Source organism: Pelmatolapia mariae, linkage group LG18 (assembly GCF_036321145.2).
Source record: "Pelmatolapia mariae isolate MD_Pm_ZW linkage group LG18, Pm_UMD_F_2, whole genome shotgun sequence".
NCBI classification, from domain to species: domain Eukaryota; kingdom Metazoa; phylum Chordata; class Actinopteri; order Cichliformes; family Cichlidae; genus Pelmatolapia; species Pelmatolapia mariae.
Genome location: NC_086243.1, coordinates 10321716 through 10335119, shown reverse-complemented (window position 1 = coordinate 10335119; position 13404 = coordinate 10321716). Strand labels below are relative to the sequence as shown.

Sequence of the window (13404 nt, the reverse complement as noted above, 5' to 3'; positions counted from 1 at the left end):
GGCTGCTGTAAGTTGTTTCCTGCTGAAAATGGTAAAGGCCGAATAATCAAATATGCAGTAACTCACTTTATCGCCATCTCCTCGTCCTCTACAAAGGGAGACAGAGATAAGATCCTGCCAGACTGAAGATGGGGTTGTGATTGTTTGGAAATGAGAGAGTCAAGTGAGTGAACAAATCTAAATGACCCACGCCCAGCACGAGTGGAATATATGGAAATCTGTATGCAAAGTGTTATTGTTGGGAGAGACAGGGCATCCGTCCATGTCTGCGGTACCTTGAGGAAGAGAGAGCTTGACTGTGATTTCAATTGTACTAACTGTTGACCAACATTAACCTAGACATGGGAGATACTTGCATCACACCAAGGCTGAATAAATAAATCATTCCAGCACATGAATTTCTTATAGTCATTTATTTGCTGCTTGGTAAGAACTGCAATCAAGTTGTTTTTCTTTTCTTTTCTTAAAAAAAAAAAAAATTAAAAAAATGAGCCTAATTAAGAATATAGGATACAGGGCCTGCTGTGGCAGAGCACAACATGCGAGATTTAGAATATGATTTAACTAAACTAATGATCGGTGATCAGGAAGCACTGGAAGATCCTGGCCATATGCAAATAGCCATAAACAAATTTGCTGTTAAGGAGAAGCCTCGTCATCCTCCCATTTGCATATTAGCAGTGTTATGTGACAATAGCACAAGTCAGCTCTGATTTATTAGTATGCCTTCAAGTGTTGTGATAGAAATGTTTTATGTTCTTAGATTAGTCTACCGCAAGAGCCAATCTGTGCTGACAGAAAATTAAAGTCCTAATCTAAATGCTAATGCTAGCCTGGAATGCCAACAGTGGGAACGCTAACATGCTGGTGTTGGGCGGATGCTGTGTAACCATTACTATATTGTGTTGTGCAAAACTCTTGAGCTACCCCTCATTTCTTCATATTTTGCTTCCAAGAAGCCAGAGTCCCGCGTGATTTTCCCAATGCAGTCCCGAGAAATACATTTCCAGGCTTTATGACGGGCCTTTTAAATTTTTCTTTGGACATTTCAATCCACTCCTTTTACCTGATCATTTTCAGAGGATTTTTTTCATTGTTTTTTTTTTTTTTACAGTATATAACAATGACTTATGAATCATTCAACCATGAAAGAGGTACTTAACATATTACATAACACATAACATATATTACACTTATAATATTTAGCAAAGAGCCAAAATACAGTTTGTTTTCATTACTTTCTGTGAAAAAAATGCCAAAGATAACACAGTTTACAGCAATAAAATAGTATTTTGCAATAAAAAATGATTCCCAATGAGCTATTAACCAAAAAGTGGCCTATCTGAGCATGGTGTGCAGTGTTTACTTAAAAATTTGAGGAAAATGGACAAGTAGAGGACAAAAGAAGAGGTGGCAGATGGAAAGTATCTGAGAGCTGTGTCCTTAAGAAATAGGAAAACAATCCAATAAAGACCTGACAAAGGACCCAAAAGAGTCATCTGGCCTTTCAGTTGATTCATTTACTGTTCACTGAAACCTCAATCAGAAAGGTCTAAGTGTAAGGGTGGCTGTCAAGAAGCCATTTTTAACGATTACACAAGACCTGCACTGAAAATTTAGTGGTGAATCCAAAACTGAAAATTTTGGTTAAACTGTCATCACTGGTGACAGAGGAGGTCAGGAGAGAGGTACAATGGTGGTAAATGGTAAATGGCCTGTATTTGTATAGCGCTTTACTAGTCCCTAAGGACCCCAAAGCGCTTTACACATCCAGTCATCCACACATTCACACACTGGTGACGGCAAGCTACATTGTAGCCACAGCCACCCTGGGGCGCACTGACAGAGGCGAGGCTGCCGGACACTGGCGCCACCGGGCCCTCTGACCACCACCAGTAGGCAACGGGTGAAGTGTCTTGCCCAAGGACACAATGACCGAGACTGTCCAAGCTGGGGCTCGAACTGGCAACCTTCCGATTACAAGGCAAACTCCCAACTCTTGGGGATGTCTACAGCCATCTGTAAAACGTGGCAGAGGTTGTCTCATGGTTTAGGGCTGTATTTAGCCAGGAGTGTTGGAGATCTTGTCAAAACTGAAATTATTAACACAAAAATACCATCTGGAAAGCAACTGATTGACAAAAGCTTCATTTGTCAGCAGGACAATGACATGACAAACACAGTATATGCAGCAAAAGCATAACAGGATAGAAAAACATACAGTGGAACACTAACAGTCATGGATTGGCCTCCCCAGAGCCCGAACCTCAATATTATTGAAGCAATGTGGGATCACATTAACAGAGAACAAAACAAAAGAGAGCCAACACGCAAAGAAGAGGCTGTGTTGAAGAATAAAGACGGCTATACCAAATATTGACTTACACACTGCAAACAATGCCATATTTTAGACACATTTTTTGGGGGATGAGGCTAATTTCGTCAACCGTGTGTGCAAGTTTGCACTGACGTTTCTAGCTCTAAAACTTGGAGAAGTCTTAAAAAACAACCAATTAACAAATCGGGTGCAAACAATTCTAATTAGTTTTTCACCCTCACACATTAACAGTGTGATAAACTACCCCAATAGGTTTGTTTTCACATTAGGTCCATTACATACTTTTCGTCTTTCACAAATAGAATGTTTAAGCTTTTCATTTAATATCTACTTTGTTGTTTGAGGGAGAATGTTTTTCATATTTTACATTTCCATGATACATCTCACTTAATGTAAATAATAGCATTTGGCAGCTGTATGAATGTATATTGCTGTGTGTTCAAACCCATCAACCTCAGGGCGGTCATTCTCACTTTCTAATGCATCAAAGAACAGCATGACGGACCAGGAGCTATATATGGAGGAGTCCTTTTCTCATTTGACTTTGTTGCTTGCATACAAGTCATACATATAGATGTCATCATAAGTATTTCTAGAATGCTTTAGCCTGCTCTGACCTTGTTGACCACTGGCTGAAATGTGATGGGCCGAAACAAACCAAGAATGTAAATGACAAGGTGATCACACAGGTGATGGAAAACACCCAGGCTGCCCTTATTTGCATGTGTGTAGACACACCAGGTTGAGGAATTTGTTTTTCAAAAGAGCCCAGGGCCTGAAAGACGTGTGGACTATACTGAGGTGTGCTCTCGCATTCACTGCATCCAGGATGTTTTTTCTAGTTCTGAAAAGTTAACAGAATCGAAGAATAAAAGGGCTCAACGCAAGCCTAAAAAGGCTCTTTTAGTAAAAGAGAACGCATTTGTTACAATATGCTAAAAAAAACACCCTCTTGTGTTGATGAGATTTTTTAAAAAGTTGGCCACTTGTGCTGAAAAGCCATTTCAATTGCCGTGAGCTACAGTGATTTAGTTACTGATATATAATTACCAGACACAGAAAGGATAAAAAAAAAGGTCCAAAATGCAGCCAGAAATAATGCTGTGGAGAAGGCTTCAAATGTTTTTCTTTTTTATTACAAAGAACAATTCCTTTGTTGAAATTATATTTTATTAATTAAGTCAAAAAGCAAAATGTGAGATGTTTTAAAACTCCTTACATGCTGCAAAGAAAACATATCAAAGAAGGAAGGAGCGAAGCAAGGAAACAGTTAAAAAAAAAAGGCTGACGTATTACATTGCAGTATTTACATGTAACTAAGGAAGTAAGTAAATTTTATTCATTTAGCAGTTTCCAAGACATAAATCACAAAATGCTGTACGTCAGAAAAAAACACCAGGACATCAAAAGGAAAAAAAAACTGAAATAAGACAGAAACAAAGTAAAAAGCTACAAAAATGCTGGTTTAACAAGACGAGTCTTCACATTCACGAGTCCTCAGAGCTGCGAAGACTTCATTACTTTAGCTTTTAGTCTGGATTTGAGATGATAACAAGCCCAGGCTGCAAGACCCTAACCCTCTGAAGCAGGCAGGTGATTACCATACAGAGCCCTGAAGGTGAAAACCAGGATTTTAAATTGGAATATTCATATGCTATAAGTATGGACTACACAAAAATTGCAATTATATTTAACAAAACAAATCTTTTTTCAAAACAGAGATACAGATACTAGAACAGATGGAGGAAAACATGCAAACTGAAGCAATGGGAGGAAGAATTAGATTGGTACCATCCTTTAGGAAAACAGGTACATTTCATCCTGAGCCAGTGGCAACTGTGGACTATTCATTACTGCAGTAAAACTCTTTGAGAGATGGTATCCATTACAGACATAGAAAAGCTTTTTTAAATGGAAGTCTATATTTCAAAAGGAAAATGCAGTGGTCCAATAGAGAAGTAATTAGGAGTAAGTAAAGACAAACTTTGATTGGTTTTGATAGCTTTGAGGTGAAATTACTGAAACCTTTGGTAGCTCTGTCTAATTTTTACATAAATAACTTAATAAAATGAAGACATTTTTCCACTCCATGATCACTAAAATATCATAAAACAAAACATAATAAAATCTAAATCCAAAGCTATAAATGTAATACATCACCATGTAAATACAAAGGTGCTGTTTGACAGCAGCATTAACTCAGAGGATAGATGGTAAATGGCCTGTATTTGTATAGTGCTTTACTTAGTCCCTATGGACCCCAAAGCGATGACTGAATAAAAGGCAATGACGGGAATGAAATTCTATATTATATATCTATAAGATATTAATAGGTACTAATGGGTAGCTCGTCAATAATGCAATATTGACTAGCTCACCAGCTTGCCGTTTTATTAGGCACACCTATTCAGCTGCTTGTTAACATTTAAAAGGTGATGCTAGGCTGGTGTGAATGCTTCGGGAACTGTTAATTTACTGAGATTTTCCTACGTAACCATCTCTAGGGTTTATAGAAAATGGTGCAAAAATGAGAAAATAGCCAGTGTGGAGTAGCTCTTTCTGTGAAAATGACTTGCTGATGTCAGATGTCAGAGGAGAATGACCAGACTACTTCGAGCTGATAGAAAGGCAACATTAATCCCAGTGACCACTGACTACAATGAAGATATGCAGAAGAGCAGATGGACTACAGCAGTAAAAGACCGCAACAGGTATCACTGCTGTCAACTAAGAACAGGAAACAGAGGCTATAGTTTGGATAGATTCAAAAACTGGACAACAGGAGACTGGAAAACTGTTGCTGGTCCAGTCAGTCTTTCGTTCAGATGGTAGGATCAGAATTTATCATAAATAACATGAGAGCATGGATCCATCCTGCTTTGTATCAACGGTTGAGGGTGATGAAGGAGATCTTAGCACACTCTGGGTTCCTTAGTACCAACTGAGCATCTTTTAAACATCACAGAGTACTATTGCTGACCACATCCATCACCTTGTTGAATCTCCGTCACAAAGAAGTAAGCCAGTTCCAAAAGCAAAAGGGGGCTTGACCCACTAGTAGTAATGCATACCTAATAAATTGGCCTCGAATGTATGCAGCGTCTCACTACTCCCACAGCAAGCAGAGATGCAGTTTTTTCACCATACACATGGGGGCACTCTAGTTGTCCTATCTTTACATTTGTGTCAACCATCCTGTGTAATTACTGACGGCTCTGATTCAGCCTGTCTCCCTTTGTTGTGCGCTCCGCTTGCTTTATTCATTTGAACTCGAACGGGGGGTTTGTCTGTTCTCCTCAAGACTGTGGGGTAGAGATTGGTGCAGAGCGAAGATGCGACCAGCACTTGATTTAAATTAGATTTCAAACTCTTGAAGGTGATGACTTTTGACTTACATGATATTAAAAGACAGCAGCAGGCTTTCTTTCTTTCTTTCTCGCTCATGTATGTAATGTCATGTAACTGTTCTATAAACAACAGTAAAAATCTTGACAGAGCATCGACTTGTCCTTGGTGAAACATGTTGTGTATTTTTCTTTTTTTAATTGTTAAATGTTACATTCCCACTTATACGTACAGTTGCTACTTATTTCAGCCTGCTCCTATAGATCTTATGCAACTGACATGTTTTCTGACAACGTGTGTTTCAATGTTTCATTTTGCCTTCAGTCTGACATTATTCCTAAAAACGATTTAGGCTACTTCCTCCAGAAACCTGCCCCCAGTCCACTGATAAACATGGAGCCACTTTAAGAATCAGCAGTGCTGGCTGATTTTTCCCAGCATAAATGGGTGCCTCGCTGCTTCTGTTACTTCAGTGGAGGTTTAATACAAAATACAAACTCTCACCTTGAGATTTTTAAACTCGACATGGCCCTCTGTTTGCAGTGAAATATACTGAAGTGTGTCAATATCTTTGCAGGTCAACCACATCAAGTGCAAATGGATTTATAAGGGGGGAAGATTTCACAACTCAATATGTGAGCCTGGGTGTCAGCAAATCTCTTGCTAAATTTGAGCCACACAGGCTCCGGAGACGGGACAAACTTGTTCTCAAAAAGGAGACAAGAGCCCGGCAGGTACATAAACTGCTGACGCTCTTCGGTCTACATTGAGTAATCCTTTAAAACAAAAACACACTGGAGAAAGTGTCTGTAAAATCCACTGTTAGCCACCTTATAATACATCTTTTTCATTTTAAACTCCTCTTAGACTGGTATTCATTGTGTTTTACAAGCCTCATATCTCCAGGCAAACTGCTTTCTTACTCTTTTGTTTCCCTTCAGCGGTTCCACAATACAACTTTAACTTGTGGGTGACTTTAGAGGCTTTTTAGCATAGACAGAGCTTCGAATTTAAATGCCAATGGGGAAAGAAACACGGAATCTGCCAGCAAAGTCTTAGCGGGCAACTAATCTTATGCTGTGATGTATTTGGAAGGGCAGCAGAGCTACTACCTTTGTTAAAAGACCATTACAATAAATCCCACACCCCACACTCCTTTGACTATTGGTATGAGAAGACAGCAGGAACTGCAGTGTATGCATGCTGCTGCTGCTGCCATCTAGATGGATGCATAATTAATGGGAAATGTGAGGTATTCCGCACAGGTTTTATAGAGTGACAGGTACTTGGGCTGAGATTGACTTTATCCCTTTTAAGCATTCTTGAATCCTTGACATCTGTGTTAATGAGCTAAACCAGCACTATGTGTGTATGTACCGCTTTAAGTACTTAGATGTAGTCTGTCTGCATGCATATTCAAGAGTTCAGGGGCAACAATTCTGAATTAATACACATTTGTCTTTACAAGAAGTATAGCTTGTGCATACATATACAGTAACATGAATAATTTCGTGCTAGAGTGGTGGGACCTGATACGGTCTATTAATTTTTCAGTGATTTGGAATAGGGAGCTACACAAGATCACAATTTCCCCCACTAGTGTAATATGCACATGCTACAGCTCGATTTTTCACATTTAGATGCGGTCATTCAGACTAATTAATGCCACTGAAAGCCTCATTAAAAGTGCTTTATAAGAAAGTGTTTATTTGAGTTACTCCACATCATTTACAGCAAAGTCAACACGTATGATGACATATGAATAATACATAAATTATTAGGTGGTAGCAAACGGAAAAAATAAGGCAATCATAATTTATAATATTAGTATTCAAATAGCACAGATACATTTTCTTGGAGTGGAAAAAAAAAACGAGTCTTTGATTAACAGCAGAAATAAGAGATCTGTAGCTCTTGTTAAAAAAACAAAAGGTTTCTGTACTTTTGCAGCAGGCTGTCACTGCAAGTTAGTATTGAGACAGGTGGGCAGTGCGATAGAAGGATAAACTCATGAATTCCTTTTAATGAGACACATTCAAATTGGCTTGTATGCCGCATTGACTGCATTAATGGTGTTTTAAGGTGCTGTTGTTGGATCGGAAAACAAAGCAAGTGAAGTATACGCTGTCTGAAGTCACGAGGGCTGCCTCAGTGTGGCTGCCTGTACGGCTGGCTGGAGACTGTCAGTGGGGAGGAGGCGTCTCATCTGAGATTCTGTCTCTAGCTAGCTATCACATTGTCATTCAAGTTTTGTGAGATTTGAAAAAAAAAAATCTAAAAATCATCAATAAAGATTGAATCCACAAGTAGAGCGCCTCTGAGGAAAAGAATGGATAGATTAATCCACAGATGCTGCAGCGTAACCTGGTTTCATGCAATGGCCACTGAGAATATTCAATTCTGATTGACCAGGGGGCGTCCATTATTTTCAGATAACCACATGGCTGTGACGTAACCTTTGAGATTATTCTTGTAGCTGAAGGTTAATCCTGTGAACTCTCCTATCTGCATGACATAAAGCTACCGCCCGCAGCCCGTTAGCGTATCCCATCACAAAGACTCAGAATGAAGTGAAACAGTGAGATGAACTTCTTTAAATACTATCTTTTTTTTTCCTCCACAGAATGAACCATTAACATATAAAGCTTAAAGCTTTTAAAATTAGCTTTAGAGGAACTGCGCTTGAATTTTGTTACTCTGAAACAGAGCTTTTGTGGCTATAATCTCCTGTTAACGGCCTTTATGCTAAGCTAAACTAGCCAGCTTCTAGCTGTAGCCACGCATTTACCGCACACGCATTTAAGACTTGTAGCAGTCTGTGCATTCAAGAAAGCAAACAAATGTACTTCCCAAAATGTTATTTAGATTACTATTGCTGGCATGCTGTCACAGTGCTGTGCATGTGGAGTAATCCACTGTGGCAACGGTGGTTATAAAAAAATAATGCACTCTGCAGAAGCAAACCTGTGGAAAATAATAAACTTCCGCACCACACATTATATTTCAGCAGTTGTGCTGTAATATAATAATTAATCCATCTCACAGAGTGAGCTACTGCTCCTCCAAGCTACCAGGCTGAGGGTTCGGTCGTGGCCTCCCCTCTGTCGTTGAATACACAGGAGCGTGACCTTCTGCGAAACATGGTGGCTCCGGGGCCTTTCCTCCTGGTGAGTCGCAGATAGATGTCAGATTGCAGGAACCTGGGGTAGGAGTCCTTTTTCATCAGGCTGTAGACTTTCATCTGAGCTGCTTCAAAACAGCTCTTTGTGGGCTTTGCCATGTTGTTCTGGATGGCTGTCTTGGTGTGATAGTCAATGTTGATCTGAATGAAAAATAGGGACATATGTTAAATCTACACTTGCCCACGTACATTTCAACCCGAGTTTGGGCTTTTTGCGTAGGTTTGCAGCAGGGGCAGACAGTGGGTTAGACAAAGGCCTGAGCAGATATGCAAGTTACTGATAAGAGAGGGGAAACCCCGAAACCCGCAGTGAGCGCTGCGTGGAGTCGTTTACAACGATGGAGAAACTCCACATCTCGATGTTTCAGAAGGTTACACACACGCGACACCAAATAAAAGTCAATTTCAGAATGTCAAGATGCCCTTCTTAAGAGAAATTAATTCTGCTGTGCCTGCTTTAGAGGATCTTTTAAAAAAGGTTAAGAATGTCAAATCTCACCTTGACATTAATGGATCACTTTCCAAAGCCAAAATGTGAGTTATTCATAACTGCGCTCAGAGCGTGAGTTTTCTTTCCCCGTGTGTGTGTTTTTGTTGACACTATATTTCAACTCTAGATAATCTGAGTTTAAACAGTCACTGACACACATCAGTTTCTTAGACATCATCACAGATAGAGATTAACTTTCTGCCTCCTACTCTCGTGACTGGCTTTTTAATGTTTAATTACTGATGGCAAAACCATATTTATGCTGTTTATAGACTGAAATAGTCTTAAGATACTTCCCTTTGAAAAACTACCAGCAGCTCTCAAAATAAATATGCATGCGTGTGAAACTACGCTATCGTCTACCATCAGTATTGAAGGTTGCATTCATTTACATTTGTTTCTCCCTTCAAATCGCTCGAGCTGTGTACTCGTGTGCAATAATGCCACTGCAGCGTTGCTCTGAAAACCCTCTTTCAGATTTACATATGCACTCATCTTAGACTGAAAGTGTGTGGGAGATGCTCTCTCCACTCTTGCAGAGGAATGTGAAAACCTCAAACCAGACACAGAACTCTTTAACGGTCAAATATGCTACGGGCCCTGAAAGCATATCAGATGGTGGTCGCATCATCTTTGCAAAGTGAGTGGAAACCTTTTAAACCACAACTGTCTCGCACAGAAATAACTCAACCTGCTTTGCAGCCGTGTAAGCGCTAAACACATGACCTCGACGAGCTGCTGCTCCTAATGATTGTTCGCAAAGGTCAAGTTGCTGCGGGCTCCTGTCTACACAGCACTTTAGAATTCGCCTACTGTTATTTTTTTTATTACGATAATATAAATATTTCAAGTTGTCAACAGCCCTCACTGACAAATAAGCCAAGAAAAACGGTAAACTGCACTCCAGGGGGGTTAAGCTTTTGAAGCCCAGCTTAGCAACACAACATCCATGCAGTTTGTGATGTAAAAAAAGGCATATATCATACCTCTTTAGGGGCCTCGGATTCAATAAAAATTGTATAAATATATTTGGCTTTGGACAGCAGCTTTGTCTCAGAATCAATGGTCTTGTATTCTTCACAGGCCAACCAGAACTCAATGTTTTCTTCACTGAACTCTGTCCTGAGGAACTGAGAGAAGGTTTCCACCCCATCTGATGTAAAGAAACAGAAACAGAGAAACACTGTTAGTCACGCTCATGTAACTACAGCTGTTTAAGGACATGTAGCTTCCACATTTCAGTGTGTTGTGGAAATCTGCCAAAACTTCATAATCTATGAGTCTCAGTTCTATAGTCAGTTTAATTATCCCGAAACAGCTTAACCATAATATGTGTGAGTGTGCTCAAAAGTGTGGATTTTATTACATGGATCTGTCTCTGTTAACCGTGCCAAAACGACAGCAGGTCACAGTGTTTCTGTGCGGCATCTGTGACGAGGGGAGGAAGTTGCACAGTTTCTGTATTACTATCTGTGCTAACAAACATTAAAAGATGTAGTGAAACTCTCACAGCACTCCCCATTAACTATTTATCGCTTCAAGCACTGTGTTACAGTTTACAATTCAAATGAAGCAAAGCGTTTGACAGCACAAGAAACTGTTTTAGACGGCAATTCGACACAACATTTTTGAAAAGTTTCGGGCATTAATCTGACCTGAGTGCTTTAGTAGTTCTTCAAAGGAGTCGCTCCATTGCAAAGCTGCCTCTGTTGAGATGCTGTGAAACAAATCAGAGATGCGGTCAGCTCTCCTCTAATGATGCAGCAAAAAAAAAAAATGTCTTGGATTCTCACAGAGACGTACTAGATGTCATGTATCTGTGAGTGTGTAATGAGTCATGGAGGGTACAGAAATCTGAGGTTAAAAAGGGATAACGCTTGTGCAAAATACCACGGCCTGCATGAGAAGTTAATGGATTTTTTTTTCTTTCTCACTTGCTGGGTGTCGTAGCTGTCTTTTTACTGGGACTGACGTTTTCGTGAGAGCCTGACTTGGTGAGAAAAAGGCTAAGCCGACTCTTCCTCTCTTTGTCTTTCTGCCTGCAAACAAGGGAGAACAAATATAAAAGAGCAGAAGGTGCACTTACAATTGCAGCAAACTTTTCTCCTTAAAGGCACACTTTCTGAAGTGGCTTTCATGGCACAATGAATTACACAACAGCTCTGCAGCATAGTACAGATTGCAAGTTCAGTCACATAAGCTGACGTGTTTTTTAAGAAAAGCGTGGAGACCCTTATGAGGGAAGACGGCAGCTTTTAAGTTCAACAGCCTTATATGGTGTCAGCTATAGCAGCTTTGAGCAGCACAGAAAAGGCAAATCTACAAGGTACAGAGATATGTCGTGAATATTACAGATTAAAATATTTCTTCTTTGTACAAAAGCACTTGCTGAATCTATTTCTGGTTGATTAAAGTTGCACTGCTCCGATTTCTTTCAATAGCTGTTAGAAATTGCTAAAGCCCCCCTGAAAATATTCAACTTCAGAAAACAGGTAAACATTTAAAAATGACGGAAAATCACACACCAACCTGCTACTGTCGTCCTTCATCTTTGGTGTCTGTAAGCCTACTGGACCAAACATTTTGAAATATGCTTCCTCCTTTGGGGGCATGTAGCTGAATTGAGGAAATAGAAGAAGAAGCGTCTCCATGCTGTCTGTGGCGTGCAAAGCAGCAGGCCACAAATAACTCTCTGAAAAATGTTTAACCCATCACTCGTTGAACCACCTCGTCTTTTATAAACGGCGCTCGCGTTTCATTTCCCATGCTCGCTCTACTTCCTGTAACGGTATAACAGCTTACTGCTATCAGCTTGATCTGTGATATAGAAAACCCCTCTGGGTTCAACATCCTGCCAACTATTTACTAGGAAACTTGAAAAAGACACCTGTGATTATGTTCATTACGTTCATTTTTATCATCAGTTCTGTTTGTTTTGACTTGAGGTGATATTTTTGTCTTGATTTTTTGTAACAATTGTTTTCACGCTGTGACGCATTGCGCTTAAGCAATTTGGACCCGATATTTAGGAAAAACTCTGATGATGTCCAAATATCAATATCAGTTTGAATATTTGTGTTTATACTGTCTCGTGTTTGATTACGTGCTCGACGTTGCATGAATAATATCAACCTTGTAGACATAGAAAACGTTTAAGAGTGTGAATTATAACAGAGGTCACTTGTTCTGTGATTCCACTTGTACCACCAGCAAGGCCAGACACTGCAGTGCTGGAAAGAATAAAATGTAATGAATAATAAAATGCGTCTGCGCTGAGGCTGGCCTTAGCTCGTTCCCGAACATAAGAGCCTTAAAGAAGGAGGACGAATTCATTGTGACACAGGAGAGAGCAACAGGGAATAGATGTGTTCTAGATGGAGATGGAGACAAGTGCAACGTCTGTGCTGGAGAGAGTGTGAAGCTGCCTTTCAGCATAGCAGCAGAGGATGTGTTTCTTTAGTTCGAACAGAAGTTAAAAGGAGAGAACAAGGTCCTAATTAAACTTAATTGGAAAATGAACAAGCCTTCTGAAGTTGTCAGTCAATAACAGGTTCAGAGCTGATAAATCCTCTAACCTTATCTCCCACCCATCGTGGGCCCCTCTAAGTAGCTGTCTGAGGGTCTGAAGTGCAGCTACTTGATCTGCAAAGCTGTACAAAGATATCAAAGCGCTTCCAGCTTCCAAATGTCAATTACAGCTGACAGTTAGCGGGAACTGTGGAGCCCGGACAAGATCTGATAGACCACAAAATTTGCAGATGTAAACTGCACATCTGTGGAGCAGAAAAGTAGACTCAGCTCCTCCAGCACAAGTGACGCAATAAATCTTCTCAAGAGCCTCTACAACCCAGAATTTACTGATACCACTGGCAACAGTGACACCCCAAAGTCATGACTACTCACTACACATCAGTCACGGGGGCCGGCCGTGATCATGCTTTTGGCTTTGTTTTCCTTCTGGTGTGATGAAAACCACATGTCTGTGATGACTTTGTCAGCATTTCGCAGAAACCACAGCAACAAATTGGCAAAAATGGCGTGCACTTTATT

General features: G+C 40.1%; 1 protein-coding gene across 1 annotated transcript; it reads right to left on the bottom strand.

Moving 5' to 3' along the window:
* Nucleotides 1–7370: 7370 nt before the first annotated feature.
* rgs18 (regulator of G protein signaling 18) lies at nucleotides 7371–12020 on the bottom strand. The gene is made up of 5 exons (XM_063461647.1): nucleotides 11884–12020; nucleotides 11289–11393; nucleotides 11010–11071; nucleotides 10341–10507; nucleotides 7371–9005 (listed from the first exon to the last, which is right to left on the bottom strand). Exons 1-5 carry the CDS (start codon nucleotides 12003–12005, stop codon nucleotides 8751–8753), a joined length of 711 nt encoding a protein of 236 aa, XP_063317717.1. The 5' UTR covers nucleotides 12006–12020; the 3' UTR covers nucleotides 7371–8750.
* Nucleotides 12021–13404: the final 1384 nt, after the last annotated feature.

Coding starts and splice junctions, on each gene's coding strand:
- rgs18 (XM_063461647.1), bottom strand. CDS start 12,005: ATGGAGACGCTTCTTCTTCTATTTCCTCAATTCAGCTACATGCCCCCA. Junction 11,072..11,288: donor ACAGCTACGACACCCAGCAA/GTGAGAAAGAAA, acceptor TTTGTTTCACAG/CATCTCAACAGAGGCAGCTT. Junction 10,508..11,009: donor AGAACTACTAAAGCACTCAG/GTCAGATTAATG, acceptor TCTTTACATCAG/ATGGGGTGGAAACCTTCTCT.